A 16,859-nucleotide genomic window follows, 5' to 3' on the forward strand; every position below is an offset into this window, starting at 1 on the left:
CTGGACTTTTGCAAACCCAAACTGGGTGCAACCAGCTGACTTTGATTAGAGTTCATGACACAAAAATGGCCCAACCTTTTTTTCCTTAATGAAAAGATCTCAAAAGTATCTCCCACTGCATGAAAATGAGACAATTCAGCATGCATCCTCCTGCTGCTTTCAAATATACTAAACTCAGAATACACTTCGGGTCAGACATTCTGCTCAGCATTTTATGCTTCAATCTTTATGTAGAAAAAGCATGTGAATGATACCAGGCACAACCAGAGAGTGGAGAAAGAGGTCTGACATTTCTTATCTTTAGAAATGCAAAATTAGATGTCAACCTGCAAAATAAAAGCATCATCAGCCTTTATTATGTACTTAATCTGAAAAGATAAGTACAACCACTATTAAAAAAAAAAAAAAGTGTTTGCAAATTTAGATTGACTCCACAGCAAACTGTGGAAAGAGGGAGACAACAGTTTAGTGAATGTGAACAGGAATTTGCAGGAATTCCACAACTGGCAGGGTAGACATGGACATCCTGTTGCCCTGTTCCTGAAGCTTTATGTGGAAATGACAGATTTCCCAGTCTGTGCTGCTTCCAGTGGCCTTACACACATTTAGAGTCCCATCAGGACACTTACAAATGCCTGCTTCCATGGAATCCTTACAGGTGGCTTTAAGTCAGCAGTGTCACCCAATGAATTAATTTTATATGTGGGGAACAGCTGGTAGTTTTAGGAAACAGGGCTACACTGCAACACCTGGGCACAGTAATCTTCACCCATGTGTCCCTTCTATTTCATCAGAAGTTGCACTTTAGATCTTGGCTGCAATAAGTCATCCTTTGCCATTGATACTAGACCCTTTGCAGCAAAAGAATAAAAATGTTTTGGCCTCTCCTCCTCACATTTATGACAAGTGGATAGGCAGAGCTATTCTGGCCTAGTTGCAAACTCAATTTTATTATTTTGTTTCTTAGGAACAACACAACTCACTATGAGCTATGAGCTATGTATCTAACAATGCACTGCTTCCTTAAAAAGGGAAAACTGCTCACAGAAGATTTTGCTAAATGGATGTGAAACACGATTAGCCCTTCAACCCTCTGAACCAACAAGAATGTTTCAGCTATTTCACACATGAAATCCTTATCAAAATGACTTTCCTCATAAAAAATGTTAAATAGCTTGAAAATGCTAAGCAGAAATCTTATTTTTTCAGAAACTGAACAAATTTTGTTAAGTACACAGTTAATCCGTATTTTTCAAACAATCTTAATTCTGTTCAAAGCACTGGGAAAATAATCTGGGCCCACTTTCCTGTATATTAGTAACACACGCCCATGATCTAAAATTACCTTAAATTCTGGTCATTCCTAGAGACTGTGCTAGGAGGACAGAGATAAGATGCCTCATGATTTTGAAGTAGCTTTATTGTTTTGTTCACTCAAGGGGGAGAGTAGGAGAGAGAATGAAGTAGTAAAAATGAAACCAGAGTACTTAACACTTGAGAATTTCAGAAAGCAAAAGAATACTTACAGAGTTTAGGGTTTTTTTTTCATTATATGACTTAATTTCGAATTTTAGGTTTATCACTTTTTCCTAGCAGTTTCTTACCTTCCTCCCTTCCCACTCCCTTCACTAGAACCTGGTTATACTCAGGACATCCTGCACAGAATGCAGAGTCTGCACCAGTGTAATTCCTTGCTATTAATTTTCTCCCTCAGAGCGATATTCACTAGGACATGTGCACTTTGTAAATATGCAAATTGATGCACATACATTATTTACGCACACATTTCCCCAACTATTAAAATACTTACATATTAGCTGCTTGGTTCCCATTTATTCTGCATTCTGATAGAGTAAAATCAGCTGCTTCCTGGGCAACTGTGACTAGACAAGTAACAAATATGGTATGGCTAGGAAATTTGGAATGTCTCTACCAGTATTTATAGCACCTCCCCAGAATTCTCAGAAAAAGCCCTGTAGGAAGAAATTAACCAAGTGCAGTGAGATATGTTGATTTCGTGGGGTGCTTTCATGGGGCTCTCTGGAGAAAGACCTGGAAAAATTGTGTAAGCACCTACATGTACACTTCCACTTTAGAAGTGGAGAAACCAATGCAGTTTCCAAACACTTCCTATTTTTCTGAAACAGAGCAGCTCCACAAGTTAGAATGCTCCTCTAAGTACAAGAAGATTATTGCCACTGGACTACTAAAAACTAACATAAAGTAGGTACTTAGCATAACTAAGATTTTTTTTTAACGCTACAACAGCCATTTGATTACTGGGCACAATGAGCTTAAAATCCAATGAGTCTACATATTTAACTTCCTAGCAAAACTCCTGCAGTGCCTTTATGCTTTATACAATTCACAGTTGAACATACTTTTTTCCATCTTTTAAGGGTAGAATTTATATTTCATGTTGAGAACTCCCTTCTGAAGAATGATCAAATGACTGGATCGATCAAATTGCCAAAAGTTCAGCACTTCTCCAAAGGTATACACAGAATAAGCTTTTGGCAAGAAACACCTCTCTTCAACTGACTGTTCAGAGACAACACCTGTACCACTTCTTGCTCAGGTCCCTCTCAAGTTAAGGACCTATGGCATGGGAATGCTAATCTATTAAGTATCTATCTATTTATGTATCTACGGAGGTATGATCTAATGGTCTGAAAAAATATGAGCTAAAGAGGCAGGAATTTCTGTTTGGTTCTGAAACTCTTTTGCTGTACATATCTGATCTCTCACCACCTTAGTTTTTCACATCTATAAGACAGACCTGATATAAAACTGCATGTACACTACTTTATGTGTGCATTTTGTGAGATCTGGCCATCTGAGAATAGCTGGGATAGTATTTTCTATGGAAAGCACTACAAATGTGCAAAAACCAGAACACTTCCATCTTTTGCTCTTATGCCCTCCATTTTCTATTAGCAATTAACATATAATCAAAGCAATGGCTGCAGGAAGTTATTTCAGTAGGAAAGAGAGACAAATATCTAAATAAGAAAAGGGAAAACCTCAGCTGAGCAACCAGAAAGAGTAGTAGTTTTAATTTTAAAAATTTTCCTTATTCATGCATCGTTGTGGGCATTAAGAGCACAACTACCTGCCCCGTGGCTTGGGATAACTACCCGTACAATACACAGATTAGCTACCATTTATTTACTCCTAGATAAAATATGATGGTGTTAGATCATGCTTTGACACACATTAGGAACACAAATTAAAATATTATGACATTTCATACTGGTATAGAGCTTTTCATTCAAAAGCTATTATCTGTTTTGCAAACTGACCCTACAAAAGACCTCTCCAGCAGGGTAGGGTGGAACAGAACAGTTTTTTGAAAGACAGGGATCAAGCTCCCTCTGCCTGCAGAAATACCTGGCAGTGCAGTGATGAAGTCCCGCTGTAACATGGGTTTGAGGTATGAGTTTATGTGTCCGTGCTGGTAGTGACACATCTGGGAGATGAGGTGCTCCACAAACTCCACCTGGTCAGACTCGGACCACTGTTCAAAGTACTTGACGCAGAGCTCCTTCTCCTTCTCATAGCTCGCAGACAGTTTTCTTTGCTTGGGCACAATCATACTGGAAGTGCCATTGGCAAGTTTTGTCTGTAAACAGGAAGGAGAGGAACAACCCAAATAACACATATGAGAAGAAACACAAGCAGTTGTACAATTTCTTTTAGGGGGCAGACAACAGAATGCAAAAAGCACTCTGACACATAAAGCTGTCAGACCACACATCCCGGCTGGCGTTGTCAGCCCAAACGCAGCCTGCAGGACAATGCACTGGCTCGTGCCAGAGCTGCACACAAAGGACTCTGGTCAGATGGGAAACCTTCAGCAACAGTTTAACATAAACACAATTTTATTTAACATGTCGACAGTAAAATGCATTTGGATTCCTAATGTACATACACCCGTTACTTCAAAGCACCTACAGCAAATTGCATTTGTACTCTGGTGGTTTTTTTCTTCTGAAGAATAGATTGCTGCTAAAATTCATAGGGAATGCATAAAATGGATGAAAAAACCTGAATTATACTTCGAGAGCAAAGCCAGCTAAAATACAGCCTGACATTTGGCAAATAGTTCTTTCACAGAGTAAAATATTTTCAACTTTCTGATCACTGTTAATATCTTGTCAGAAGGAGTCAGCTGAAAGAAGAGTTTCAGGAACAAAACAAAACAGTGACATTTCAATTTACTACTTGATAGTAAGATATAAATTCTGCTTTCTAAATGATTTAACTGTAAGAAAAGTGTGCATTTTGCATTGCAAGGATATCCTTTGTCAAAGTAAGATGAACCATTTGCTGGGAAATTATTTTTTCTTATGCCAGTCAAATAGTTTCTATTCTGAAAACATGTGATTTTCTCTCTGTCATTGCAACAGTTTAACACCAGACAGCATTATAATAACAGTCAATATTATTAAATCATTTTTAATGTCAAAATACACACAGAGGTTCTTCATTAATTATCAAATATTTTAAAATAACGTACAGATATAAGAACACATAAAACACTGAGGAAGGGATGCCATATTTTTGTTCTGTGTTGATAATTCCAAGCATCAACCTTGCCAGGGGACCTTATTAAATTAAAGGGAAAAAATGAATCCCTAAATCTCTCTGCAAACATATCTAATGAACTAAAAGAAATGCAATGATTAATCAATTCTACAGGAAAAGGAAGAACAACAAAAAAGCCTCTTTTCACCAAGTGCCAAAACAGCAGGCTATTTAGAGACCACAAAATTTAGTTACCAGTGGTAGATTTGGAATGCAGAAGTTTCTCATTTCTTGGGGATAAATAACTCCTGAACTTCAATACCTCCCAATCCCAACAGGAATCCTGATTTTAGAATACCAAAATTTCATAATTTGAAAATCTATTTAACTGATCACTGTATACATTACATTTTCTTAGAGATAATGCACCTAAATACTCTTTTCAACATTTCTAGAAAGCTGGACCTTCCTTTGTTGAAAAGGACAGTAAAGAGCTGTGATTTTTAACAAGCAGCTCTTTTCTATTTCTGGATTATAGTTTGACTTAAGTTTCTTTGAGAACACAGAACATGGTGATCACACCATAAGTGCTCCATTCCAGCTCAATGTTTTCAGGTTTATCCCTGCTCCTCCCTGCAAATGCATGGCGGCGGCTGTGTGTGGCTGTGTCCAGCAAGATCATGCAAGACAAGGACAGCAAGTTACGATTTCATTCAATCCTCACATGGACAGCACTGACTGCAAACAAGTCACAGAGCCAGTACTGAGCAGCAGGAAAGAAAAACTCTCTCTTGGGCCAAGAGATATCACTAAAGAGACTGTGGACATTAAGTCCTGTGTGTGAAAGACTAGACTTTTTCTAGCAAAGTCCACAGTAGTTAAGGGCCTGGCAAAAGATGATTACCAGTGGAGTGGATTGAACACCTGTGTTAAGGGATTCTGGTCATTTTTGCTGCAGTTAAAGTGCCTGCAATACAGGCATTCCAGTAAAAATGCTGGACTAAGATGGTGGGGATATGTTGTAACCTACAAGTTTGATCTCATTTAATTTTTCATTTTGTTTGCTGTGCATCTTACAAAAACAGGTTGTCTCTACAAAGCATTTTTTAAAAACCTATTCAAGTGTCTTTTAATTTGAGAGACTCTGAAGTCTGCCTGAGACTCTGACTCTGCTGAGCCTGAGTGGAGCATACAGCTGACGTGCAAAGCTGATGAAGGCACAGCTCCTTTCACAGGGTGGCACCACATTCTGGCCTTTCCTTGCCTTCTGAACACCCTTCTCCCAGCAGCCTTCAACTCCCCAGTTACTTCTAAAACACTTGTTTGTGGTATCAAACAGAAGTTGCAACATCTGCAAATACAAGTCATGGCTTGTGTGTGTACAAATAGATGGCTTAGATGGGACAAAATAATTCATTCTGCCTGAACACAGGCTTTTTGGATAGGAATAATGAGTAAATTAAAGAATCTATTGACCAGCACTTTTAACAGCTCTGGAAATGAAACTCCAGATTTATAAAGTGATTCTGCTAAGAAAAGCATGTTACAGTGTTGTTACTGTCCAAATGAGTGGACGTGAGAACACTGTATTTTTTAGGTTCGTACTTCAGCTGCATTCTTACAATGTCAGCTTGAGACCTGGCTTGCATCCTTGCCTGCTCTGGTTTTGCACCAAAAGGAGTGAGCAGAAGCCCAGAGGTGTGCCCAGCAGGTTTGTGCCAGCAGGGGACCAAGCATGAACACACAGTTCTGCAGAGTAGAGACAGGTAAACTGATAGGGCTCTCAAATCACTCAAGCTATAGTTTAGAACAAAAGTTCCAGAATTTTAATTTAGAGATTCCTGAAAATCCACTGGCAGTTCAGTGAAAAAGGCCTATTACAAAATAAAGCATCAACAAAACAACATCATCAAGCATCTGTATTATTGAATCATCTACAGCCTCTTCCCTCTCTTGATACAATAATCAGGCCTCACCTGAAAAAGAAAAACCTGTTCCACTTGCCATCCACACTGCGAGGGTAAATATCCATCCAAATGCACTGTATACAATCACACTTTCTATAAGCTTCACTTCCAAAAGCAGCAAAGAAGAATGAGTACTGGTAGTTCATCATCTGGGAGGAAATTTGGGTATAACAGAGCAAACTACAAAGTTGGAACAGATAAAGCTTTACCAACTCCCTTTTCACAAAGGCCTGTATGTGAGGGCTGAGAGGTGCCCCAGCTGGCTCTGGCCACCATGACTCATCTGCAGGAATGGCAGAGGTGTCCTCTGACAATGCTGAGCTGAGCTCATAAGCTGTGCCAGGAAACCCAGGGGATTGAGTGCCTCAGGTTGGTACTAGCTCAGGGATCTATGTACTATGCTCCAGTGCAGCCCGTAATTACAAGACCATTTCTCCAAATGGCTACATTTAACACAGAGCACATTTGTATGCCCAGTGAAGTAGAAGAGGACTAATATATGAAAGGACTTTAATCTAAATAATGGCTTGCAACTGTAGGAAGGTGTAATATTTCAACACAGATAAATAAAGACTGGATAAATCTACTGCTTTGCATATAAAACAAACCACCTATGGTAAATCACAGCTGTAACCCATATATGACAACCAAGGTTACTTTTGGTTTTGTTCAGTACAGGGGACCAAGGAGACTCTTAAAGCACAAAAAAAACCCAAAACCAAGCAACTTCCCTGACAGCAGTACAGTAATAGTGTTTACCCACCAGTACGAGTGGTCACAACTTTTATACACTTCTTAAAAAAATTACATCCTCTAGTCATTGCAAAGGACTTTGTTCAGGCACCTTCAACTGGGGAGATGAATTCAGGTTTTATGTTTCTCAATGCAAGAAGACATCTTTTCAAGTCAAGGAGAAACTGTCTCCTAGAATATTAAGAATGGCTTAAATGATCCTAGCAAGGTTTGGGACCTTCTGAACCTTTAAGACATCTTCATGCTGAAGCTCCGAAAATACTGAGAGCTTAGACTACCACTGCAAATTTCAGTTTCTCCCAAGATAACAGGAAAGGTCTTCTCTTCCATGTTCCAGTACCAACAGGTCATACTGGGCTTCTTTCCATCCTTCCTGGACTCACTGGGACAACAGGCTCTGACACAGACAAATGTCCTTTACTGCTTCTCTGCAACTGCAGCATTTCACCTCCAATTGCCTGCACTGCCCGTTGTGGCTAAGTCACTGATCTAGACAGAGCCACCTTAACAGGAATTTCGGATGGGTCTTAGTGAAGGGGAGGAAAAAAGAGGACATAATGTTTAATTATAAGAAATGATTGAAATAGGCACAGACATACCCCGGGTGCCTCTGCACTGCAGCAAGCTCTAAACTTGTTATCGTTAATGGTTTAAATTTCACTGTGCTAATCATTTCAGGACACAAGCCTTTCTTGATAATCTAATGAATTATTCCAACATCCTTCAGCAAAAAAAATCCTCCATGACAGCACTAATTACAAGACGTTTTCCCAGTGCTTATGTAAAATATGACAGAGCAGCAGCTTAGGGAATTGCAGAAAACTGCTTCTAATTTCCACTGAGAAACTGACAAACACCTCTCTTTCATCTCTCCCAGCTCTCAAGTAAGATTTAACTTTCTCATTTAGTTAATTACCGAGTGAGGATCATCATTTTCCCGGATCGGAGCGGCACAGAGCCTTTATCGTGTTAACTTGTGAACTTGATCGATGGCTGCTGCTAAAACTTAATAACTTCACCCCCTGGCAAATTGTAAGATAAATATAATAGGAGAAACTCTGACAGTAAAAACCTGCCAGAAATGAGCACTGTGTTTATGTTTCTTTGCAGGCAGCAAAAAACAACCGACAGCTTATTACTGGGTGCGTGTTACTTATATTTAAAAGACTCCAGGCAGTTAACTTTCTGCGTACTGTTCAAACTTTACTCACAAGATAAAAGACACTGGGGAAAAAAACCCAAGCAATAGAACGACAAAGAAAGGAACCACAGAGGTGTATGTCCAGGGACCAGGGAAGGTGGGGAAAGACAGGAACTTCACAATGGAAGCAAAGCCATGCTTGCCTCTATATCCTGAATATTCTTCAAGATTGACCACATTAAAAATGCCCACAACTATGAATCCAAACATGAAACTATTTTCACCAGCAGCAAAAGTTCAGGAATTCTGGATCAAGTTAGAAGTATGTGGGAAAAGCAGAGGGATTAAAAAGTACCAGCATGGCTATGGGATGATTTGGATTGATGCCTGAAAAGGTGCTCTTAACCAGAGAAGTTCAGCCCAGCTGACTTTCCCAAAGTTACTTGTGTGGCCATGGAATTGCTTGCTAAGGCCCATGATGAAGTAGCACTCAATGCCACAACAACGTAACCACAGCAATACACCAAAAATGGTGAAACGGGGCTGAGGTATGCCAGCCCTCCATGCTAAAGGCAGAGATAGTTATTTGAGAATCCAGACAAAGGATGTTTTTTGCATGGCCTAAAGGCAGTAACACCATAATTAAGAGGATACAGGTTCTGTTTCTATGGCTGGCTTCTTCTTTTTTAGGCTTGCAATTACCAAATGCTGCAGAACTGACTCCTAGACTGCCAAGGCGAAGCAAAGAGGAAAGAAGTTCCTTTGTAGATCCTCCCTGGCAGCTCCCTATAAAAGAACTCCTTTGCTTTGAGAATTGAGGGGTGGTGAGGGGGTTGTCTCACCATAAAAAACATGATCTCATGAGCCATAGCACCCGAGAGACATGAGTAGGGCAGCCAGCTCCTCATTTTTCCCCTTTGCAGGATGAACCTGCTTTTCCAGTGTTTGAGTTGACAGCAAGGCTACAATGCTAGGTCATTAAACAACTCACTCCATTTACTTTTATTTTAAAAGCTCAGTTTAGAATCTACCCATTTCTGCCTGCCTCCATCTCACATAACAGCCTCTGTGAGGTTAACCATGGGTTTAGCTCATATATGGACTTACTCGCTCAGTACTGAATTACTTTCCACGCTGCAAAGCTCACTGAAACATTCTGAAAAACGAACATAACCCAGAAGTAGATGATCATCAATCACATCTGAAAGTCAAAAAGAAAGCACCCTGAAAGAAACCACAGCATCTCTACTGTTTATTTTCAAGAGAAAATTCAAAACACACATACTGAAATTAACAGCACCCAAGGAACTAGCAATTTTGCTTCTCTGGAGCTTTAGGCTGCTTGTCCACATCTGGTTTCTAATCACACTGCAGAAAAGGTTTGTAAGAAAGGATACATCTAGATGAAAGATCACTGGAATTACGCTGGACACAGCAGCCCAACCTGCTGCACTTTCTGAAATCCTGGGAGGGCAATAGTTTTCAGAGGTACCATCTAAGTACCTATGATATGGTGTCAGCCTGAAGGGCACCTGGCTAAGGATATTACCTCAGATACAGAAGAGAGGGAAAAGGCTGATTTTGTTCAAGGCTAGGAAAAGCTGCAGGCACCAGAGAAGTAATGTGGGGAGTATCTCTTGGGACTGGGGAGACGGGACTGAGCCATGGGCACTTGCACATAGGCTATACAAAGAGCAGCAATAATACCTTGCTGGACAAGATGCTCCCCTCCCACACTGCTACACAGTAAACAGCAACAGGGAGGAGATTAAAAAACTATTCTTTTAAGCCAATACTTAATGTTTCAGACAGGCTAATAAAGTTTAATTGTCTGGAATCTCATAGCTCTCACTGTAAACTTTCCTTCGATATAGGTCTCCCACCTAGATTTTAAGTGTTGACAAAAACCTCCAAAATAAAATTTCTCTGATGCCAACAACGAATGTGAACTGGGAGTCCCTCTCCTCCTCATCTCCAAGTTGTCTTTGCAAATAACAAGCACTGATGAGAAATCTGCTTGCATCAGCACAGCACTGGCATATGTTACTTTCCTAAACTATGATCCCTGACCAAATGCATAGCTAGACATATAATGGGGAGGGCAGGCACCATCACTCTTAAAGAGATAGATTTCAGAGCACACCTTTTACTAGCTGTAAAGTGATCATACACAAATTTCAAAGCAGACACTCCAGTAACAACAAATCTCTTCCAGGGGAAAACACCAAAGGAAATGATTTCTTCCTTGGCATGGCTACCAGAAACAGAGGTGAATTGCTGGGACCATTACATGTTATTACTGTTAATGGAGGGAAGGAATATGCACATTATGACTTGGAGAACCAGTCTACTGAAGTCATCAGGTAATGGCCAGTAGCAGCAAAGCACTCATTTATGTCAGAGAGAGGCAAAAGTAAACAATGCTCTAAGCAGCCGTTTCACAGTTTTCTGGAACAGTTGCTTCTGTTTTTAAAACACTCAAGCATGATCTACTGCTTGAATGAAGTTACTCTTTATGGGTGTTAGTGTTGATTTCCTTCCTACTTCACGTGCTCCCTTAACTGAGAGAGAAAGACAGCCAGGAACAGGTAGATGGACTCAAGTGATTCAAAACAGCTGAAGTAACAGCGAAGACTGATACCACTGTGAACAAAACAAAGAGAGAGAGAATGATCTTAAAAACCTGTTATCTGCTCTCAATAACACTACTGAGATTTTCAAACCACTTGGTTCTGCCTATGTAAAGCTTTTAGCACCAAAAAACACAAGTCCTCCAAGATGGCTTACTCAGTAGTATTTTCCATGAGTTTTTCCTTTGAGATGCATTTTGTTACCAACAACAAAGAGGGCATACACACACCAAACTACTTGGCCAAGGCAATGTGAGAGATTCAGAACTGGAAGTCAGGAATATACATGCTGGGTATCATATAATATTTCCCAGCTATAGGAGTATACATATTTCCAGGCACACTGGAGAGATGTAACAAACAAAAACCCAGCAGCATTCTGAAGAAGCACAAGATTCATGTATGTGCTCTGCTCCCATTGCAAATGTACTCCTTGGATCTGCTGGAGGAGTTAGCTACATGAGCACTCCCTAACCTATTTCAGTCAAAATAAGCTTGTTAGCAGAGACCTGCTATTTAAACTGTCTACGCTAAAACACCTCATCTTAACTGAGAGCAGGTTGCAGTTTTGCTGACAGATCCTGGAGGGCAGCAACTTGCAGCAGCCAGGCGAAGGCTGCATGGTATTCTTTTCCACCAGTACAGCCAGATCTACAAGAGGACATCTCAGCAACTCACACTGGCTAATACCAATACTACTGATGTTAGCAGCTACCACAGAGGCAGTTGTAAGAGGACAAATCCAATAAATATTCTTGTACAGTGCTAAGTTAAAATTGGTCAGTGGTCTGCAGACAAAATCGAGATTTTGCCTTGTAGCCTCCTATAACCTCTACAAGATCATGCAATAGCCCTCTCTTGCTAATGAGCACTATCTTCTTGAGATGAGCTCTTCTGCTCAACTTTCAGTCAAACCTTACCTTCCTGGCAAAGCGGGGTGATTCCCATGGAGGACCCCTAGGATTGCTAAGGAAGATGGATGTGTTTCACCCAGAGAATACTGGGGGTTATCCACCAGCCTTCCACTACCTAAATGGAGGTTCAGAGGAAAGAGAGACAGAATCTTTCCAGAAGTGTATAATGACAGGAAGAAGGGCAACAGCAACAGGCTGTAGCAAGCAAAGTTCTAGACATTAAAAGGAAGACATTCAAAATATAGGTGGACAAAGTTCCAAGCAAAATGGACAGGTTGTAAAGTAATCCTCCTCTGAACAGGCAGCTGGACCTCCAGAGGTCCATCCTACCTTGAAGTTTTCTTTGACTTTATATCTTAAGATTGTGTTGGTCCATTCTTTCACCGGTACTTGGCAAAATATTTATGACCTGAAAACAGACTCCAAAAATCCATGCTAAGGGCAATGAATTCTGTATCTTCAAAAATTGCATTAAGTTGGGTTAGGCCAATTGCTGCTGATATGTGAAAGCATATGACAGAAGGAAGGCAGAAACTAGTACCCTCTGCTACAGCAAGTGACCAGTCTAACCATAACAGCACTTCAGAAAGGAATATGCAGCTCCACAGCTGAGCAGACTTTACCCCTATCAGCTGACACTCAAATTGCCTAACTCAGAAGCCCAAGTCACAGACTGTTCCACTAGGGATCCCTTCTTGGCTCAGTGTTTAGCTGCCAGTAATCTTTCAAAAAATACCTCAAACTAAAGGAGAGAGGAAGCTTTTCATTACTCTTCTCCCTACAGTAGACTCAATCAAAGTGGCTGCGTTTGAATGTAGCATATAAACAATATAAATCCCCCAGTAAATTGTGGCAAAACAGATCTGCTAGCCTTGGTCCTTCAGTATACTGTATTTTCCACATAATGTTCCTCGACTCAAAGCCATGATTCTGCTATTCCTTTTAGTGAGTTTGTTAATAAACAATGAAAATAGCATCAATTCAACTATATTTTCCTTTCTACAAATAAAAACCAAGCTTTCTCTTCTTTTTTTATCCCATTCTGAGAGTTACTTTCCTGTCATATCAAGAATGTTACCAGTGTGGAGTATATGATGTGAGAAATCTCTCCCACCCTCATGCACTGATGCATCCCATTTCTAAATTTATCTAACAACCACCACCATTTTCTATAACTTCTACATAATAATTGGCTAAACATCTAAGAACCTATTACCTGCAGAGTAAAGTAGCTTCTACTTCCAACAGTTTAAAATGTATTCTCTTTTAAATACCATTAGGTCTTCTATGGTGAGAATTTTTCTCCTTTGTGAAAGGAAAAGACCATTAGACTTTAGCACTCACTATTTGCTAAACATCTCAGTGATACCTCTCACTTGTTTTCTGTATTTTCAGGTAGCTCACAATAGCTGTATTAAATCTAATAATAGTACATTCACAAACATACTATTTGCATCTTCTCATCTAGGAAGAGCAATCTGGGCTCATGACTGGAAAAACCATATGCAACTTCCTGCTACAAAACAAAATTAAAGTGTCCAAAAAAGTCAACGTTTCCTACCACAGCCCAAACTCTGAGATGCACCATTGACAGCCTGCTCCTTGATCGAGGGGTTAGAGCTCCCTCTAGCACTTTCCACACAGAAAAACCATAGATGCTAAACTGTGACTATCTGATCTCACTCAAAGCAGTCTCGGGTAGTGTTGTTTGCAATTTTTACTTGATTTACTTTTTCCTGTCACATGCAAAATTAAAAAGAATTAAACATAATCCACTAGTTTATCTGAAATTCAAGAGAAACAAGTGTCATTAGAAATTCCCTCTATAGCTGAGTAAAAATACTCAGATTGCTGTAATTAACTGATCTCTATTTTAAAATGTAATTTAGGACAAGCTGAAGGATTATCATGTCAGCTGTGTGTACAATGTGAGATGTAGCAAGAAACTAAATGAAAAAGTTGTTGAACATTTTCAATTTTTATGGCATAAAAAAAGTTCTGCTACCTCACCCCCTTTTGGCTGATGAACATCCCAATGCAGCTGACTGCAGTTGTGAATTACACGTTTCTATTTCACATTAAATACTGAGTAATGATGCTTAAGTAAAACTAAAAAGGTGCTACAATTCTGAGCTCTGCACAATGCTGAAGACAGAGAAACATCTCACGACAGAAAGAGTGTCAGGCCTTTTCAATCACTGGCTATTACTTATTAATTCTTGATAAACTGAAAGCTGGCAGTACAAACGTAAAAATGAGAAAGGGAAACAGGAGCCAAGTCTTTTGAGTTTTATTCCTAACTCTCCCACTCCCTCCCTGTGCTGCCATAGGCAATTCGCTCCATTTCACAAGTCTATCATTTAAATAGATGTGTCCCAACACACTTCACACAAAGATAAAGCACTGCTTAATGCTGGGAATGAAGCCTCAGCACCAAAGATGCTCTTTGAGGGCAATGTCACAAAGTGACACCACACCATAAAAGTGTAAACTTCCTCTCAAGTGTCAGCAAACAAATCTGTTATGTAAAAGCTAAACAAAACAGACTCAATACTAAAGGCATGGTCTCACTTCACCAGTTAGAAAAAAATGCAGCAGTACTAATTGTTTCCACAGCCTTCCAAAGCAGAACCAAAAGGTGAGTGTGTTATGAAAAAACTTCACGTTGGGTTTTCTCAAACTGAAACACCCAGATACCACTCCAAAATCAATACAGACACAGCAACAACTCACATCCTGAAGGTAAGTGCCCTGGGGAGGATATGCTTTAGGTAAGTTTCTTTAGTCATCACAGCAATTCTGACGTGTAACCACCGGGGGACTTCAGAACATTACCTGGGTTTAGAAGTTTGTGATTTTAATATTTGTATGTGACAGAGATGAGGAAATACAGTAGGATGTGCTAGGCTATCCACAGCTACGTTTTTACGTCTCTGACAAGTCCAATAAGAAAGACTAGAAGTAACTAGACCCGAGTAGATGACAGAAGCACCTGACCAAAACTTCCCAACATCGCCTGCCGATGTCCCTCAGTCCCATCTGACAGCTGTCCTTGCCATTTTGGGCCCGAACTCTGTACACAGTCCTGCTGCTGCACCCAAATCCTGACACACAGACCTTCCTTCTGCAGTACAGATGGCATCCAAGGCCATTCCTTTTATCCCCTTAAGAGGACTTGGAGAAAAGCACTGGCAACAACTTCTCTCTCCCCACACCTCTTGCATGTGGCAGGAAAGGATTACAGTGTGACATCTGACCTGTCCAGCAGCAGTGAAAGGACATCTCAAATGAAAGCAAGATCTCTGCAGTTGCAGATCTGTTTGTTGCGCTGGTGACCTTCAGCTGGGTGTCTCTTGGGCTGACACCACAATCCATCTGTTCTCCCCCCACCTCCACAGAGCTGTGGCTTAGGTCTGAATGAGACAGGTAAAAGATGGTGCTGACCACACAGCAGGAAGGCAGCAGCAGCAGTTCCCCCCACATACACAACCAAGTACTGAAACTTTTGAGATCTGTGATCACTTCTGTATATTAACAGCAATATATCCCCCTTCCTTTTAGGAAAACAGCTTGCAGCTGTTTTTATGTCTGTCTTACCTCAAGACTACATAACTTGAGGTGGTCCTTGGTGCTATCTTAGGAGATATAGGCAGGCAACAGCTAGGGCAAAACGTAGCCCTTCTTAGGCAAAGCACGTGCTGGCTTCATTTCACGGCGCAGTCTGAGACCTCAGACTGTAGGCAGATGTTCTGTAGATGCAAAACCCAGGAGAAGCAGGTACCTGGCAGTGAAGCTTACCTGGGAGTAATGAATTCAAAATTGACTATTCTGCTGTGAGCAGAAGATTGGACCTCCTGAGGTTTTTCCCAACCTAATTGACTCTCTATTTCTAACCTCACTATCAAAGTTCATATACACTTAACAGGCTTTTGGATACTCACAATTTTCGGATGTTGATGCATTTAATTTATCATAAGCAAAATCTGGAACTCTTTTAAAAAGATGCTGTATAGAGAATTATTTTTTAATAACACTTTCCAACTCTAGGGCTCACAAGCCTTTGCTGTTCATGTTTTGCAGCCACTGAAGACCAGGTTATTCAAGAGTACTGGAGATATACCTGCCCTCTTGTTTTACAAGTTGAGAGCAAGCAGTATTCATCTGTTCAGACATCCAATACTAACTTTCAATTACATCCATCCAATTATTTAAAATTTTTCAAAAACTATATATTTTTTATGATGCTTGTGTTCTCTAGGAACTTTAGCTGATACTCTCCACAAATTACGAAATTCCAAGCATATCTTCACTTATGACCTGAACCAGTTTCAAAACTCAGGTTTTACAATTAATTAACTGCCTGTGAAGTCTAATCATCTGCAGTCTTCTAAATCAAACCTTGAAATACGCCCATTACAACCCACCTCAGAACTATTTGGGCTGATAGTTCTAAATCAACATGGCAGGAGAACAACCTGATTCAGCTCTGTAGTTCACACCATTTTATAAAATACAGTGACTTGAAAGAAAACAATAAATGCACATAATTGGCATTAATTAAGAACATTTTTATTACCTACAATCAAAGACCTATAAGGAAGGTTTACTTGTCAGAGAGGGAGCCTTCTTTGCTGAGAAATTACAAGTCTTAGTTAATTAAACATCTAATTTTTTGTAGTATAGTTGTTAAGTGGTTTTCACTTTTATTTTCTTCTAAATGAATGTTAGTCTAAACAAAAGCAGTTGTTTAAAGTGAGAGAAGTGAGGTCAGAAAAAAAAACAATGCTGAAATATTTTAGTCCTGTTTTAACTGAATTCTCAGTTTGTTGTCACTGTTACAAAGGTTTAATTTTGTGTTGAGAAGCAACAGGAGTTTTTCAGACTTTAATGTTATGAGAAGACAGTTGAATCTGAACCTGTGCACACA

The 16,859-nt window shown here is 39.9% G+C and overlaps 1 protein-coding gene across 13 annotated transcripts in view; it reads right to left on the minus strand.

Moving 5' to 3' along the window:
- BTRC (beta-transducin repeat containing E3 ubiquitin protein ligase) overlaps positions 1 to 16,859 on the minus strand; it is a 119,560-nt gene that overhangs the window by 24,264 nt on the left and 78,437 nt on the right. For all 13 annotated transcript variants that reach the window (XM_068197884.1, XM_068197879.1, XM_068197886.1 and 10 more), the window contains one exon: positions 3,391 to 3,622. In XM_068197884.1, coding sequence (XP_068053985.1) covers positions 3,391 to 3,622 — 232 coding nt within the window. The remainder of the gene's footprint in view (positions 1 to 3,390; positions 3,623 to 16,859) is intronic.

Source organism: Anomalospiza imberbis, chromosome 8, assembly GCF_031753505.1.
Source record: "Anomalospiza imberbis isolate Cuckoo-Finch-1a 21T00152 chromosome 8, ASM3175350v1, whole genome shotgun sequence".
In the NCBI taxonomy this organism is placed as follows: Eukaryota; Metazoa; Chordata; class Aves; order Passeriformes; family Viduidae; genus Anomalospiza; species Anomalospiza imberbis.